The 17,678-nt window shown below is 47.7% G+C and overlaps 3 protein-coding genes and 1 pseudogene across 3 annotated transcripts; 3 read left to right on the plus strand and 1 right to left on the minus strand.

The window, feature by feature from the left end:
• The first annotated feature begins 2,693 nt into the window (after window positions 1–2,693).
• LOC136455553 (uncharacterized) lies at window positions 2,694–3,290 on the plus strand (annotated as a pseudogene).
• A 492-nt stretch (window positions 3,291–3,782) lies between these two features.
• On the plus strand, window positions 3,783–9,559 carry LOC136451077 (receptor-like cytoplasmic kinase 185). Its single transcript, XM_066451820.1, has 5 exons — window positions 3,783–4,227; window positions 6,418–6,614; window positions 6,781–6,970; window positions 7,821–8,212; window positions 8,416–9,559. The coding sequence occupies exons 1-5, from the start codon at window positions 4,110–4,112 to the stop codon at window positions 8,995–8,997; spliced, it is 1,479 nt and encodes a 492-aa protein (XP_066307917.1). The 5' UTR covers window positions 3,783–4,109; the 3' UTR covers window positions 8,998–9,559.
• Window positions 9,560–10,515: 956 nt separating this feature from the next.
• LOC136451078 (6-phosphogluconate dehydrogenase, decarboxylating 1) lies at window positions 10,516–13,627 on the plus strand. The gene is made up of 2 exons (XM_066451821.1): window positions 10,516–10,744; window positions 11,842–13,627. Exon 2 carries the CDS (start codon window positions 11,849–11,851, stop codon window positions 13,289–13,291), a length of 1,443 nt encoding a protein of 480 aa, XP_066307918.1. The 5' UTR covers window positions 10,516–10,744; window positions 11,842–11,848; the 3' UTR covers window positions 13,292–13,627.
• A 366-nt stretch (window positions 13,628–13,993) lies between these two features.
• LOC136451081 (probable feruloyl esterase A) lies at window positions 13,994–17,678 on the minus strand. Its single transcript, XM_066451825.1, has 10 exons — window positions 16,981–17,678; window positions 16,151–16,230; window positions 15,921–15,986; window positions 15,777–15,824; window positions 15,629–15,696; window positions 15,321–15,393; window positions 15,081–15,242; window positions 14,562–14,756; window positions 14,384–14,472; window positions 13,994–14,261 (listed from the first exon to the last, which is right to left on the minus strand). The coding sequence occupies exons 1-10, from the start codon at window positions 17,045–17,047 to the stop codon at window positions 14,072–14,074; spliced, it is 1,038 nt and encodes a 345-aa protein (XP_066307922.1). The 5' UTR covers window positions 17,048–17,678; the 3' UTR covers window positions 13,994–14,071.

Below are 17,678 nucleotides of genomic sequence, written 5' to 3' on the forward strand. Positions count from 1 at the left end.
TCAATATTGTAGCATCTATCACAACCCTTGCTAGTAGATGCATTAGAGATCTCACTTGCCTTCGTAGGGTGTGAGGTTTTATCCCAAAGGATGCTAAATTGCTCTTCAAGTTCCTCATTTCTTGTCTTGAGGGCATTGTTCTTTTCTTGAAGAGTATTTAGGTCATCCTTTAGGGTAGCTATGACACTTTCCGCTTGGTCAACTTCCAAACATAAAGTTTCAACCTCACTTCTTTCTGATGCAAGAGTTTTCTTGCAAGTAACATAGAGTTTCTCTTGTTTGGCAAGAGTACCTTGAGTTCTCTCTAATTCATCTACCACCTTGGCTATAAAGTTCATAGATTTTTTATCCATTTTACTTACCAAGTTGTTTACTTCATCATCACTAGATTCATCATTAGAGACTATGTCGGATTCATCACTAGATGGAGGAGAGGGCTTAGGCTTGGATTTTGGTTTTACCTTTTCTCCTTTGTCCATGAGACAAAAGAGTGTAGATCTATCCCGTGGTTCAACTCACCACAAAGGCTTGTCTACGTCCACGTTGTTGAGGTTAGCCACAAAGGCTATGGAGTCTCTTTCAACTCTCTCCTCTTCTCCAACCTATCACCAAGACAATAGATTGGAGGGTTCCACTAAGTCACAAAGGGTAATACAAACTTCCTAATGCTTAGCCACAAAGGATTGAGAGCTCTCGGGTGACCGCCAACTGTCTAGGAGCTAAGCTCCAAGAGTAACGAACACACCAAGCGGCTAGGGCTTCACCAGGTGCACAAGAATGGAGGAGAAGGGTCTTCTTGAGCTTTCTCACACTCTCTAGAGCCAAATCCCTCAAGGAATCATAGAGATCTTGAGCAAGGGAGTTGGGAGGCACTAAGCTTGAGAGAGGGAGAGCTTCTGTTCGAAATGAACGATTTAGGGAATGAGATGACTGTTGGGAGCGAAGGGGCGAGTATAAATACCCCCACCATCACCCATAAAATGGTCGGGTCAGATAGACTCCGGAGCCTCCACGTCGGGACACGGAGGTTCCGCGTAGACCAGAGCAGACAAGAATTCAACTCGGCTACCTTTTTTGTGTAGCTGGAATTATTTGAGATGTTGATGGAGTTTTAAGCACTTGGTTCCACCTAGCACACCATTAGTATCCTCTTTGATAGTACGGCTTGCCCTATAACTCAATTTCAAAATATAAAATGAAGTAAACTAGCTCCTAAAGCTGTTGCATGCCATCCATTCAAGTTGGGGGGTCTCCTCCTTTGTTTTTTTGCGCCCATGATTCAAGATATGCTGTTAAACACTTGTCAAAGCCATTAGTCCTTTAATTATGTGGTCAACATCACCACAACCCACTTAGAGTTTGATTGCACTTACAAATATTAATATATTTACCTATATATTTATCAAACTTTAATTACTTTAACAAAGAATATATAGAATTGATTTTTTATAATACATATATGTATTTCTAATTAAGGAAAACATGCATGGGTGCATGTAAATACAGACACATGCGTATAGGATACAGAGACAACTGTCCTAGCCAATCTTCATGAAGAACCCTAAATAAGAAAAAAACTACATCGATGCCCCTGGATCCTTCGTGAACCATCCATGATCGACCACCCAACTATCAGCCACTACCGTCGAAGAAGAAGCCGAACACCACCATGAGCTGGAAAAGTCCCATCACACGCTAGCTTTGAAAGGGGTCGAAGTAGACACACATCATGGGAAACGGGATGAAGTCGTCGGCGATCACCCATCAATCAGGGCCATGCCCTAACTTATCCAGCTACAGGATCTGAGCACGCCATCGACGACCGCCGCCGCCGAGCGAGGATTGAGCTAGATCTGGCCGGCCAGCAACCACAACACCCATAGATAGCTCCGCATCCTTGCAAAAGAAGGCTAACAACAACATCACCTGATAAAGACGATGAAGCACCAGCCCTGAACTCCTATACAGAACTCCCCGACCTCGCCATAGGCACTAGAGAAGAACACCACCAGGACAAAGGAGATGTGGGGAGAAGTTATTCTCCAGTGTTGTCGACTCCTCCGTCTCGCCGACGCCGCCCGAAAAAGCACGCCGTAGAAGAACACCCCCCCGGTGAACCCTAGCTCTGCCATCAGTAGATGGCAAGCAAACCCTAGACCTAGGTAGACTCCCACCTGCTCTATATACATACGCACGGTGATTCCCGGCCCATTCCCCTCTCCGACGCCTCTCCGGCCACCAAAGAGGAAAGGGGCTGGCGAAATCATCGTTGAAAACACGCGTCGCCTCCTTTTCACCCTAGACAATTATAGCAAGGGGAAAAGGAAGAGGAGACCCCGCCCGGGTATAGAATTGATTTTTTGACTGAGGTATAAAAAACCGTTGATGAGTAACGTAGTAAAAAAATTCAAAGGTGCCCTTCGTACCACCATAAACGCAGGAGGTGGCAGGCAGGATAGACATAAGAGCATCTCCAAGAGCTCCTTAAACCTCATCCTAATCCTAAGTTTTTAGAAAGATCCATAAAAAATTCATCTCCAACAACTCCTAATACAACCTCCTAATATTTTAGAAGTTGGAAAAAATCCCCCTCATCCGCGTAACTTTACGCGCCGCAGCCTCGTGCGTATCCTTCGACTTGCTGGTTGTACGCCAAGGGCGGCATCCCATAGCCACCATAGGGCACGACGGCCATGCCAGCGTTGAACCCTGCGGGCTGCCCCTGCATGCCGCCCTGCCTGTACTGTGCCCACATCTACTGCTCCTGCACCAGCAGCTACTGCTTCCGCTCCATCTTCGCCATCTGCACGTACGACGGCGGCGGCACCACCAACGACGCCGCGAATGGGTCACCGCCCATAGTCTGCATTATGCCGTCGGGGGCCGAGAGCCTCAGCACCGGAGCCACCACGCCGTGCCCGGGCAGCAGCGCCACGCTACTCGCGCTCCCGGACATGGCTTGCGCGGCCACCTGCTGCGGCACAGCACCCTGGTCGTACATCCCGCCCAGTAGCAGCGTGTTCATCCCTCCCCCAGCGACGCCGCCTGCTTCGAGAGGTTGCTCGCCGTCTCCACCAGCGCCAGCTCCTAGTCCGCCTTCCCAGGCTCCGCCGCAAAGCGTCTGCCACGCCGAGGTCACCGCTGGCTCTATGGCGGCGTCCGAATCCGATGGGAACGTGACCTAGGTGCCGTTCGTGGCCGGTGGCACTGAGAAGAGCACGAGCGCCAGCTTGTTGCCCTGCTCGTCCGCGGTGGCAGCCGGTTCTCGCAGGTCCACCAAAATGCTCTGATCGGCCTCCTTCGCTGGCACCACCACCGGTCGGGCGCGCTCAGCGGCGCTGGAACGCGTTGGTGGCGACGAAGGGATGGAGGTGGAACAACGCGGCAGGGAGCAGCCGCAGGGCGAAGAGGAGACACGCTCGTCGTTGGTGTCGGGGTCCAGCGGAGACGCCGACGGCGTCGATGTCGACAAGCCGGCCGTGTCGAAGTCGGAGCACACGAGGGGCGCACCTGTAGTTTCCCGTGATGAAAAAGAAAAAAGCAGCAACATAATTTATGTGGGCCCTAAATTTGGTTTTTGTATATATCATTTATTAGAAACTCTTGATGATCATCTTCTTTTTTCATCCCAAATCTTTTTAGGAGTCACGTTTTTAAGGAGAAAAAAAAAGTAGGAAACTCATAAGACGATGAAACCGGATGTGCCCTGCCCTGCCACCAATGATCCCTTTCCTTCTCTCTCTCTCCTCACCGTGCCCGCTGCTGAGCAGAGCTGACTTTTGCTCCGCCTGCCTGCACTTGCCTTGCCCCCAGCCTCATATTTCTCCTTCTCCCCCCTCCGCCTTCCTGTAGCTGTAGCTGTAGCTGTAGCTTTCACCCTCCCATAGTCCCTCCACGGCACCGCGCCTCCCTCCCTCCCTCCCCCTAATCTCCTCCGCTCCCTCCCGAATTGGGCCAATAGCCTGCTTCCAGTTGCGGCGTCGGTCAGGGAAGAGGCCTCGCTCCCGTCCCGGCCCGCAGATCGGGGGAGGAGCTCCCTGCTCCCCCCTCGCCGGCTCGGCCGCTTCCCCGCCGCCGGTCTCTCTCCCGCGGAGGCGCCAGCGTCGCCGATGAGCTGCTTCGTCTGCTTCGGGTCGGCTGCGCAGGACGGGGAGGCCAGGAAGCCCCCCGCCGCGGTCGCCGGCAAGGACGCCCCGCCGGATCGCGCGGTGGCACGCGTCGGATCAGGTGCGGTACGGCGGCTGGAGCTGGACCTGGATCTCGGACCCGCCCCTCCCTCGCTTCGCTCTGCTCTTTCGGCTAGTCTAGGCTTGCTCCCTGTTGCTTGCTAGGCTACGCACGTGCGCGTACGGAGTACCACGAGCTCCGTGGGTAGAATCAGCTGCGATCGTTCCGGTGAACCACTAGTGACGGCTGTGGATCGGCGGAACCCTGCCTTGTGCTTCGTTTGTTGGTCGGGGAAACCACGGGAACCGGTGCTGGTGTTGTGGGCCTCTCATTTCCTTTGTGCCTCCTGCATTTAACTCTACCTCGAGCGTTACTGCGTTACCAGTGCGCGCCCGTGGAGAGTGTGAAACCGCGTTGTGCTGGCTGGATACAGACATACGGTGTCCGAAGTAGTAGGAGTATTTGTTTTCTGCGTGGGATATGGGTGCGACGAATCTCAGTACCTATTCTTCAATATTGGTGGCCTGGTACAAAGTCATGGATACGTTGCTGCAGCCCTTGGAATTTGTTAATAGTCGATAGGATTTAGGTATTCTGCTGTTTAGACTATTGGGATGTGCTTGGACTCTACACAAGAGTATTTTTCCCCCCACCTAGGCAGCTCCCTCCCTAGCTGTGTGTGTGCTGTGCAAATTCTATGGAGTGATTTGGTGGTTTCATATTGAGAAATGCTGGATGGGTTATGGTGGTGGCCTTCTGCAGTGTAGGTAAAAGATCAGGGATGGGGGTGTATTATATAATAGCTATATAGGTTGTATTTGCTCCGCCTTGACATTTGATCCTTGTGATCTTGATGTCAAGCTTAGCTATTGATTCATGAACTGAACTTTCTTTTCTTGGGCCGACGCCATAGCTTCTTACACAACATTTTTGCTGATGTGGGGGAGAGAAACATACTAGGATAAACACCTATTTTTATGAATCTATTTATACAACCAAATGTATCCTTCAAAGTGCAATGGACCATCTAGAATCATAGGGGATGTGTTTGGACCCTACACCAAAGTTTTTTTTCCCACCTAGACAGCTCTCAATGTGTGTGATGTGCAATTTGTCTGCAGTGATTTGGTGGTTTTATATTGTAAAATGTTGGATGGGTTATGGTGTCCTTCAGCACTGTACAAAAGAGATCAGTGATGGGGGTTTTATAGTCATAGGTGCTTGCCCATTACATCCTTGTGATGATGCCTCGATTGAACTTGCTTGGGCTGGCTGCGTAGCTTCTTACACGGTTTTATTGTTTTTTTTAAGTCATACACGGTTTTATTGTTGCTGCAGGGATGAGGAACATACTAGGATAAAAAACTGCTATTATGAGTCTATTTACAAGTAAATGTATCCTTAAAAGTTAAAAGTGAAATGCACCATCTAAAGTTGCAGGGGATATTATATTCGTATTTTGCCTTTGTTCCACGCAAGGTTATTACTTAAGCGCTGAAGCAGTTAGGGGTCACGATAGAGGCAAAGCATCGCCCTGTCACCTTATGCGCATGCCGCCGCCCACTCGATTGTGCCATCTCCCACTCGATGCTGCTCCTATCCCACTCAATTCTGCCTTCTCCTGCTCAATTCCGCTGCTGCTTGCTTGATTTCTTCCATCCTCACTTGCCAAACGCTCAATCTGGAATGGGACGGTGTTGGCGGTTGGTCTGAGGGCGCAGGACAGTGATGCAAGTGAAAGGAATTGGAGAGGTTGCGAGTGGCGGCAGCGCATCTGGAGAAGACAGAGACTCAGAGAGGGAAGCAAGAGTAAGGGTGGGGCAGGAGTGGAGGCGGAGGCGGAGGCGGAACAACAGCTCTGGAGAATGAGTGAGTGAGTGAGGGAGGGAGGGATGCCTCTGGATCGTGATGTATATGCAGGCGAGGGGCACATGGGCTGCTTGGTGGACTGAGCCAGCCCACTTCTTACCCCTTCCTTCCTTCCTTCTTTTCCTTTTCCTTTTTCCTATTCTTCCTCCTTCATGCTGATGTCTTGCATTTCCTTACCTTAGTATGGCCTCGCCTCGCCTCACGCCTCACTCACCAAAGTGGTATTGAGTCGCCATGGCTCGCTTTACCGCCTTGATAACCATGGTTCCACATTTCTATTGATATAGTTCTACTTTTCTGAGTTATGCACCCTTTTTAAATGTTGAATCCTTGAACGTAACTGCTACTGATCCATTGTATGTTTTCTTTCTTCTTGCTTAGATAAATCAAGATCACAGGGTGGACCAGACTCTAAGAAGGATCTAATCATCCATAGGGATGGGAATAGTCAAAATATTGCAGCACAGACTTTCACTTTTCGTGAACTTGCTGCAGCCACTAAGAACTTCAGGCAAGATTGCCTTTTAGGGGCGGGAGGTTTTGGTCGTGTATATAAAGGACGCTTGGAGAATGGGCAGGTAAGTCTCTCTGAAAGATGCATTGACATTTTGTCTGTAAAGCTAAACCCTCTAATTTGACTTCTGAGTTGAAACATTAAGTAAAATGTTGGTAGACAATGCTAACATAACGATTATACTTACGCCCTGGATTAGTCCTGGATACTAACAGAGTTTTACTTCCCAGGCTGTTGCTGTGAAGCAACTTGATCGTAATGGTCTCCAAGGAAATAGAGAATTTCTGGTTGAGGTTCTCATGCTCAGTCTCTTACATCACACTAACCTGGTCAGTCTAATTGGCTACTGTGCTGACGGTGACCAACGCCTTCTTGTTTATGAGTTTATGCCATTGGGGTCACTAGAAGATCATCTGCATGGTTTGTGTATCTCCTCTTTGTCATCTAGTCTTCCGAATATTCCATGAGTGCCTGTAGCAATGTAATGAAGCATAGTGGCATGCTTCATCTGACTGTTAAATCCATTTTATATATAGCATGACTATAACTGTGTGCTTAGGTTGATACTCCCTCTGTTCCAAATTATAAGTCGTTTTGACTTTTTTGGTTCATCCATTTTGCTATGTATCTAGACGTATTATTATATCTAGATGCATAGCAAAATGGATGTACCAAAAAAGTCAAAGCGACTTATAATTTGGAACGGAGGGAGTAGATCGTAATTCTTGGTTCAGCTTAAAATGATAAGCATATATGTTGTACTACTAATGGGCCTATCATATAAGGTAGGGGTGCTAAATTTTTATATCGTGTGCCTGGCCATGTAATTTTTTTTATACGCTATCTATAAATAAAAAACAACCAAAAGCAAACAAACTCGACTAGAGGGAGAAACGTCCCCCTGATTTTGTTCTTAAGAAGTTTGTGCTAGCCTTCGAACCTGAACTGGTGATGGGGGTTTCATCAACCCCCAGACTTCATAGGTCTAACCAGTGTAACTCAGGAGAAGTTGGCTTTTCATAGGCTAAAATGAATCTGTTGATGTTTGCCTGGGACTTTTGTGTGTATTTAGTGAGACCTTTGGATGAAGCTTGCTGTGAACATAAAAGTGTTTTTTTTAAACAAACGAACATAAAAGTGTTAAACCATATGTAGACAGTTCCTTCTGACTAGAGTTGGTATTCTTTTCTTTCTTTCCTTCCTTTTTTGCTCTTCCAATTCTTTGCAGTCAGCTCACGGTCTTGTAACTGAATAGTATTTATTTGTATAGATCTGCCACCAGATAAAGAACCTCTTGACTGGAACACACGGATGAAGATAGCTGCAGGTGCAGCTAAGGGCTTAGAGTACCTTCATGACAAGGCAAGCCCTCCAGTTATTTACCGAGATTTTAAGTCGTCAAACATTCTTCTTGGAGAAGGATTTCATCCGAAGCTATCAGACTTTGGCCTTGCAAAACTTGGTCCAGTTGGTGACAAGACCCATGTTTCAACACGTGTGATGGGTACATATGGCTACTGTGCTCCAGAATATGCAATGACTGGGCAGCTGACAGTTAAATCCGATGTGTATAGCTTCGGTGTCGTGTTCCTTGAACTTATCACAGGGCGTAAAGCAATTGACAACACCAAGATCCAAGGAGAGCAAAACCTAGTGGCATGGGTATGTTTCTATCTTATTTCATCGCATGTAGCTTTTTTTTATGTCAGTAAAACACCTATCTGTGCTTATAAATGAATGCCTTATAGTTCAACTCATCTGAAACTGCTATCTGATAGACTGATACTGCCACAGCCTTTAAAACAGAAACGTCTGTTTGTAGACAGTTTTATCTGGACGACTAATACACTTCATCTAATCTGCAGGCTCGTCCACTGTTCAAGGACCGCAGGAAATTCCCTAAAATGGCTGATCCAATGCTTCAGGGACGCTTCCCTATGAGGGGTCTATATCAGGCCTTGGCTGTTGCTGCCATGTGCTTGCAAGAGCAAGCTACTACACGCCCTCACATCGGGGATGTTGTCACTGCTCTCTCATATCTCGCTTCTCAGGCATATGACCCAAATGCCCCTGTTCAACACAGCCGGAGTAATTCATCTACCCCCAGGGCCAGAAACCCTGCTGGATGGAACGAAGACCAGCGCAGTGTGCGCTCGCCTAATAATCATCATTCTCCAGACCCGCGGCGGAGGGACGCGGCCAGGGCATCCAAGTATGGAGCAGAGGTTAGCAGGACTAGCTCTACCAGCGACTCTGGCCGGCGATCAGGCCTGGATGACATGGACCTGACCGGGTCGCAAGTGGGAAGCCCAGCTCAGACCGGAAGAAGAAGAGAAGCTCCAAGGGCCACTGACAGACAGCGCGCTGTGGCAGAGGCCAGGATTTGGGGGGAGAATTCAAGGGATCGAACAAATGGCCATGGTAGCTTCGACAGCACACATGAGTGAAGCCGGGGAGGTTCCATTCAAGGCATCATTCCAGACCCACCATGGGTTGAGTTCACTCATCAGCTCCAGTCGGATCCGATCTTGGGACATGGGCACATGGCGTCGGAGCCACCTGGTCCCGAGTGTCTGTGAATAAGGCTTTTCTTGCCCTCCTGTGGCGAATGCAATTCTCCTGGTGTCCATTCCTTGCGAAGGTGACCTGTGTCATGCTTTCGGGGAGCCTAAGGAGGAGCCTGTAGGATTCAGTCAGAGGTAGACAGGTCAGTGAAGAGGGTGGGGCGCGGAGTCACATTGGTGAGTTGTTTTTGTTTTGGTGGCTAAATGCTGAGCATGTTCAGCTGCATGTATCCTTTTTGTGTATGTGTATGTGTATGTGTATGTGTATGTGTATGTGTATGTGTATGTGTATGTGAGCCACTGTGTCAGGTTTGGCTACCTGTGAAGCTGCTGCTGGCCAGCTGCTTCTTCCTCCCCATTTGGGAGTTCAGAGCTGAAATGTAGGATAGGCGATGTTGCTGAGTACAGCAACTGTTTTATGTTAGAGTTGCCGCTTCCCAGAACAGTTGCATATATCTGTATGACCATGTTGTGATCCTTGCGCGGCGCCCCAATCCGTGCAGACGACTGCGCGTCGAGCCGCCCGGGGCGGCGGCTGGCCGGCCGGCGGCAGATTGGCATTGGTGGCCGCACGGTTTGCTGAAGCCGCCGGCATGGCACACCTGGGTGGGCAGGTGGCGCTGGTACGGCGGCGATTCAGCGCTGACCATACCAGATGGGCATCTGAACAATTGTGAATGAAGACGATGAAGAACAGAAGAGGCCAATATGATGATGATCACGGCAGCGGCAGGTAGCCATTTCGCCAAGATCCCAAATCACTAGCTGGTGCGCGGGAACAGGGCCCACACGCCAGGTTATGTTTGACTCGCCTACCCTCCTACCCTACCCACGCATCGCGGCGGCTTGTCGTGCGGGCCCCTCTTCCCCGGGTCGTGTAAAAGAGTAATGGGGAAGAAAATTACTACCCCTCCGTTCCACGGAAAAAATGCAATTACGAGGAACGTGTCAATCAAACATGCTCAACTTTATCAAGTTTGTAGTAAATAGTATTAGCATTTATATCTCGAAATAAGAAAATATATTCTATAATTAATGTAATGATACTTATTTTGTCTTATGAGTGTTAGTACAATTTATATAATTTTAGTTACAATTGAAACTGAGTTTATAGTAAATAGTATTAGCATTTATGTCTCAAAATAAGAAAATATATTCTATAATTAATGTAATGATACTTATTTTGTCTTATAAGTGTTAGTACAATTTATATAATTTTAGTTACAATTGAAACTGTTTGACGTCTCGATATACAATAATCGCATTCTTTTATATCAGCCTGTTCGGGAGGCCGTATCGTATCGTGAATTATTTACTGCTGGCTGATTTGGTGTAAGAAAAAAACACTATTCCTAACTGAAAATTTACGATCATTTACGAACAAGCGAACAGGCTGGTGGCAGCACATACACTGGGTCAGCAATGGGCCGTGTAGGTCCACCGCGGGGGTTGGTGAGCGCACCGCACACCAACGCGATTCGCGCAGCCCTGGCCGCGCCTCCAGTGCGACTATTTGGCCCCTTGGCCGGACGTATTGGCGCTGCTCTCCCAGATCAAAAGGCTCGTTTCGGCTCCGCACTCGGCACTCTCCCTCCACCGCGCTGCAGGGAAGACGGGATCCAGATCCAAGGTAACTCCTCCGTCTTCTCACCGCGGCCGCGCCCCCTCCCGTCCGGGACCGGTTTGCACCTCGTTTCATTCGTCAATCATCGGCAGGATGCCCTAACAGGGTAGCGCGGGCGAATCTGCTGTTACGTCACGTCCGGTTCTGCTCGGGAGGACTGGACTGCCTTTTTTGTTTGCTGGTAGTGGTAGCCATGGAAATCGGAGTCTTCGTTTCTGAAACTTGAATGGATATGCCGAGCCATGTCTCCGAATCTCCTAGGAATTGACGCCGTGGACGGGCTTTTGATGCAGGAGAAGATAGATTTGTTCTGTAGATTTGGCTACGGTTAAAATAGCCCTTTAGGTTGTTGGGGGAATTGAAAGTTGAAACACATGCTGTGGTTCACGGTTCACCTCACCTAGTAGGGGAACTGGGAAGTGGAGCTACCTTTGAAGCCTTTGAAATCTTTAAACATGCTGCACTTGTCTTTTGTGTCGGCCATCTTTGCCATTAGTCAGCTCTTAGCACTCGGTCACTGCCTTCATTTCTTAATCTTTTGTTCACAACAAACCGGTAGTGCTCATGATGAGGCTTCTTCCTCCTCCCGGTTCTTCACATGCACGGCCAGAGATCTTTAACGGGTTGTTTGGTTTCAAAAAATGCGATGATCCATCATCACCCTGTTCGTTAGCGACATGCCTTGTTTGAGGAATGGAATGGGTTGATCAGTCACCACCTCATTCCTCGCAGGAACATAAATTAGGACAGACACGAGAGACGGTGCCATCCCTTCAAAATTCGTGGTATCTAGCCCATGATGGACTAAATCTATCTAGTACGGGTCTGTCCCTGGTACCAGCGCATATCCTCTGTTACATTTGGGCTGAGGTCTGTGTGGCCTGCAGGGGCGGATCCAAAGGAGGGGCTGCCGGGCCTACAGCCCCCTAGTGAGCTTGATTTCTTCATTAGACCACGGTTACTTAGCCTCAAATTACCATTAATCTCTAGCTCTAGCCCTGAATCTTCATTATTTAGCCCCCCTTTGTCCCCATCCTGCATCCGCCACTGGTGGCCTGCATTCTAATTCATAGACCTGATGGTTTTGGCGCTTGTGTGTCCAGGTAGGAGATGGCTCTCACGAGAATTGGTCTCGCCGGCCTCGCGGTCATGGGACAGAACCTTGCCCTCAACATTGCGGAGAAAGGGTTCCCCATCTCGGTCTACAACAGGACGACCTCCAAGGTTGATGAGACCGTGCAGCGTGCCAAGGTGGAAGGAAATCTCCCCGTGTTTGGTTTCCATGACCCTGCATCCTTCGTCAGCTCCATCCAGAAGCCCCGTGTTGTCGTCATGCTCGTCAAGGCTGGGGCGCCGGTGGACCAGACCATTGCCACACTCGCGGCGCACCTTGAGCAGGGAGACTGTATTATTGATGGTGGCAATGAGTGGTATGAGAACACAGAGAGGAGGGAGAAGGCGATGGAGGAGCGTGGGCTCCTATATCTTGGCATGGGTGTATCCGGAGGAGAGGAGGGTGCCCGCAATGGCCCGTCCTTGATGCCCGGGGGCTCCTTCGAGGCATACAAGTACATTGAAGACATTCTTCTCAAGGTGGCTGCTCAGGTACCTGACAGCGGTCCGTGCGTCACATATATTGGCAAAGGTGGATCAGGCAACTTTGTCAAGATGGTTCACAATGGAATCGAATATGGTGACATGCAACTTATCGCTGAGGCATATGATGTTCTCAAGTCGGTCGGTAAGCTCACAAACAGTGAACTGCAGCAGGTGTTCTCTGAGTGGAACAAGGGTGAGCTCCTCAGTTTCTTGATTGAGATCACGGCCGACATCTTTGGTATCAAGGATGAGCAGGGTGAAGGCTACCTGGTAGACAAGGTCCTGGACAAGACTGGGATGAAGGGAACTGGGAAATGGACAGTCCAGCAGGCTGCTGAACTTTCTGTAGCTGCTCCTACAATTGAGGCATCCTTGGACTCCAGGTTCCTCAGCGGTCTGAAGGACGAGCGGGTGGAGGCTTCCAAAATCTTCCAGGGTGACTACTCCACTGGCCTGCCGGTGGACAAGGCACAGCTGATCGAAGATGTGAGGCAAGCTCTCTATGCCTCCAAGATCTGCAGTTACGCACAGGGCATGAACATCATCAAGGCCAAGAGCTCAGAGAAAGGATGGGGCCTCAACCTTGGTGAGCTAGCGAGGATCTGGAAGGGAGGGTGCATCATCCGTGCCATCTTCCTCGACCGCATCAAGAAGGCTTACGATAGGAACTCCAACCTTGCCAACCTCCTTGTTGACCCTGAGTTTGCCCAGGAGATAATGGACAGGCAAGCTGCCTGGCGCAGGGTTGTCTGCCTAGCCATCAACAATGGTGTTAGCACCCCAGGCATGTCTGCAAGTCTGGCCTACTTCGACTCATACCGCAGGGACAGGCTTCCTGCCAACCTGGTGCAGGCACAGAGGGACTACTTCGGGGCTCACACCTATGAGAGGGTTGACATGCCTGGTTCTTTCCACACCGAGTGGTTCAAGATCGCACGCAACTCCAAGATCTGAGTTGCTGCTCTGCTGACGGCACTTGCAACACGATAGAACATGATTTCGTGTTTACATATGCCGCCGTGTCGAGTAATCAATCATATACTGCTTGCAAGGGAGGAACTGTGGTTTAATTTTATTTTCCATGCGCAGTGCTTAATTTAGGTCAGGAAGTCCAAAGTTGCTCCCATTGTTTTCTTGTAAGAGCTAAGCAGTACCAGATGAAGAACATTATATTTGCCGGAAATTTGCTGTTTATCTTTGTAATAACATGAATAAAAGCATTTTGACATGCTTGTGTTTAGTTCTCTGTCTGTTGGCCAATCAATATATTTTCCTGTGCCTTGACAGAAATTAGCTCCTGTAGTATTTTTCTCGTCTCCGTTTGCTGCACTGAACTGTTGGCTAATTTTCCCAGTCCCTGGACATTCAAACTAGGCCTGATGGTCAACTTTGCAATAGCTCAGCATTAGTGTCATTTCACGAATGTTCACGCTCCCCGTTTATAAGAAAGACGAATGCTCCGAGTTGTATTGTTGCTCATGCCAAATTGGACGCACCGTTGATTTTTCAGATGCATTTGTCAAATGTCGGCATTTATATTTGAAAACTGAACAATACATTACGTAATCACAGCAAGCATCTCCAAATCGGCATGCTCGTTCCAACCCTCTCTTTGATGCATTAACAATTCAGCAGCCAGCATCACAATGGAGGTGAGAGGGAACATATGTGCAGCACTAGCTCTGAACATTACTGATTCGTGATGCTATTATACTATACAAATCATACACTGTTTCACTGGGCACTGAATCCTCTGTCATTCGACAAACCAGGCTGCTTCGACAATACGAGATTACCTTTGAGGTCCATCTGATACTGCAATCTGCTGTAGTCCATGACGATTCTGCAGGAGCTCCAGTCTTCTGCATGCAAGCTGACGCCAAGATAGTATATATGGTCTCGCACGCTGTTTCCAATTACTGACCTGAACACCGAAAAATGCAAAAACAAATATGGAAAGCACCCATAAGTTAAAAGTGGAGAGGGACAAAAGGAAATGCTAACAATGAATCTGCTGTGTTCTTTCATCTGAGAGAGATAGAGGACCTGCAGCATGTAGGGTCTTCACCAGAATCGTCGCAGATCTTTTCTGCAGAGTACACTAGGGTTCCTAATCCAACATTATGGACCCATACCTGAATAAATAAACAATAAAGTATATGAGTCTAGGGGAGCATACAAACAAGGAATGCCACATATCTGTAGAAGTAGCAAAGTACAATACCTCTCTTGGGAAGTGATGGTAGGTCTTCTGTGGGAAGAATGCGAAGTACGGTGGCAGGTGAGGCACGATATCGTGGGCATGAGTAACTCGAATTGCTTGAGGCAAGCATGTCTTGAAATAAGAAGCAAATGCAGCATTGCCAATGCGGGGCTGCCCAAACGTCATCAATTTTACGCCATCCAAACCGTAGTTCACCTAAAAGAACATAGACATTTATTTTTGGGTGTAGAAGCTAAACAAGAAGGAAGAAAATTATGGAGAAATATTCTCTTCTTTTTCGGAAACATGGCACTCCCAACATTTTATTTAAAGCTATATTTATGGTAAAATCCTAACTGCTCAGACATGTGGAAGATTATCCGAAACTCAAGACAAGCTTTAGATTGCTAAATGAAAGATGAAGCATTATCCCTACAACAGGCTAACTCGACGCCTGCAAATATTGCCACCGAGCATAAATTTCTGAAGAATGAAGAGAAGCTTAAATAGCATATGCTTCGGGCAAGGTTCAGTACTCACAACAAGATCGAGCGCACAAAATGAAGCCATAGCTCCACCCATTGAATGCCCCGTGATCATGATTGGAATATCTCCGTAAGCTTCCCTAGTCTTTTGAATACCACTGACTACTCCATCACGTAGTGTCGTGTTGTGGTAAGCAGCATAAAACCCTCGGTGCACCTATAACCAGGCAGAACAATAGTATGAATTGGGTTTGCCACAAGTGCTGTTTAAATATAATCGTTAAGCTATACTCACCATTGCTTCAGGCATGCCAGGGTAGTCAAGATCAAGTTGTTTCCATAACAAGTCCTCTATCCAATTCTGGATGCTGAGAAATTGGACAATCAATATAGTTGGGGTAACAGAGTACATTTTATACATTGCACACAGATACGACAAGTTGTTAACTAAAGGTCAAAGTACTTCTAAAAGATAAATGTATACGAATGAACCATAGTAGTACATAATGGGTTGATTAGTGCAGATTTGAAGTAGCGGAGTTCTGAGTTGAGATGAGAATAGCATGTTTAAGAACTAAGCAAAACAGGATATGTGCTTAGTACCTGTTCTCTTGAGTTCCTCTAAAAACAACGACGACGGCGTTTATATCGCTGGCAAAACCAACATATGCCTGCTTATATTCATTAAAACACAATGAGTATACTACATGGCAGGGAGATAATGGTACGAATAAAGCAAGTAGAGAAGAACCTGCAAGCAGTTCTCAACATCTACAATGATCTCTATCATCTCGAACCCCTAGGCCATCCAATAAAATTCCATAATCTATCTCCAACATTGCATGGGGTGGGATAACAAAACTCAGAATGCACATGAGTGGTAGTGAAGGTTTACCTTGATCAAGTCACCGCATCTGGCACATGTCCAAGTAAACAATTCTGTCAAATCAGCAGTATAGATCTGCAAAATATCGTAATGTTTAACTCCAAAACACAATAAAGAAAAGGCACAAACCTAAATAACTGTGGCATATTTCCATATGAATTTTGAGGAAACAGTTTAAGAAGTTGAATATTGAGGAAGAAGTAGGGGGGGGGGGGGGGGGGGAAGGTAAATGAACTTACTGCAGCAGCATACTCCACAAGTATCTGGGCAAGAGTCGAGTTGTATATGGTAGTGGAAGGGTTCTGTTTGATCGTAAGTTCTATTTGACAAAAGCAAAGCGTTACAACAAAGTTTCATTGCGAAATTACTGTGGAGTAATATGGAACACGATGAATACTTGGAGACAAACCAACTAGCAGAAAGAAAAGTATGTAACATGGAAAAATAAAGGAAAAAGTATAACTGCATAGAAAATTTTATTTAAGTGGGCATATGTTGACGTCTTTGAATCAAATCTGTACGCAACTGTTGCTTGTTAGAGTGAAACTGACTCTGAGTAGGCTACAAAACCATACCGACAAGACACGGCTCCAACGTTGTCTTTCAACCTTGAAGAATCGAAATGCAAGGACAATGCAGATTTTATACTACTAAAAGAAAACCTGACGAATCGAAATGCAAGGACAAGGCAAATTTTATACTACTAAGAGAAAACCTGAAGAATCGAAATGCAAGGACAAGGCAAATTTTATTATACTACGAAAATGTAGCTGCCTAAAAGCATTGGCAGAACATGTGTCTGCATAGCAGCAGGATCGTTTGCTGCTAATTTATTTAAGCAACCTTTGAAATCTAAACGCCTTCCCAGTTCGTTTAGAGAATCCTGAGAAACAGACGCACTAAAAGCATCTCATATGTTCTTTGCACATGGTTCCTTTTTTTTTACAGCTCCCACTCATAGCAAGTATACCCAAATTAAGTAAAACAAGCACCTCTAAATACAGACGACGAACATCGCGATAGAACATTGCGGAACCAATAAAGAGAGAAAAGGAGTAATTGCTCTCACCTCTGCCGGAGCAAACAGCAAGGAAGCACAGCAGAAGCGCGGCCGTGAGCAACCCGCGGCGCCCCATCCCCTGAAATGCTGAAGCCACAACAGAGGACAGGACAGGAAAGCCAAGCGCTCAGCCGAAAATCACGACGAGTTCCACACGAGGGGCAGCTGAAATTTGGGCGGAGATTAGGCGAACCACACCGGGGTCACCCTTCCGGAGAGGCCCGAATCGGCGGTGCCCAGCCGCGCCGCCCAGGCCGAAATTCCGCCGCTCGCGATCGCGGGGCGCGAGAGATCGGTGGATTCGGTGAATCCAAACTTGCGCGGAATCTTATTCTGACACAAGCAAGCGAGAGCAAGCAATCGGAGCCGGTCTGAGGCTCGGGAACAGTCGGGAAAGGAGGACGAGCGAAATCAATACTAGTATGGTGCTACGATATGATTATACATATAAGAAATAGAAAATAAATTAGGACTGATGATAAATTAAGGGAGCGAAGCGAGAGCACGAAACCGAGATCGGTGGTGGTGTTTTTATACAGGGAGGAAGAACAGTCGAACACTGGTGGGTTGGTACGACGAGGATGCCCCGCTGAAGCTTATCGGGATTTCGATCGGAGACTGGTGGGTTGGTACGAGTAGTAGATCTTGCTATTCACCATCGATCAGTCTGTCTCCTGCACAGCACTGCGCTATCACCAGGCCAACAA

Source organism: Miscanthus floridulus, chromosome 5 (genome assembly GCF_019320115.1).
Source record: "Miscanthus floridulus cultivar M001 chromosome 5, ASM1932011v1, whole genome shotgun sequence".
NCBI classification, from domain to species: Eukaryota; Viridiplantae; Streptophyta; class Magnoliopsida; order Poales; family Poaceae; genus Miscanthus; species Miscanthus floridulus.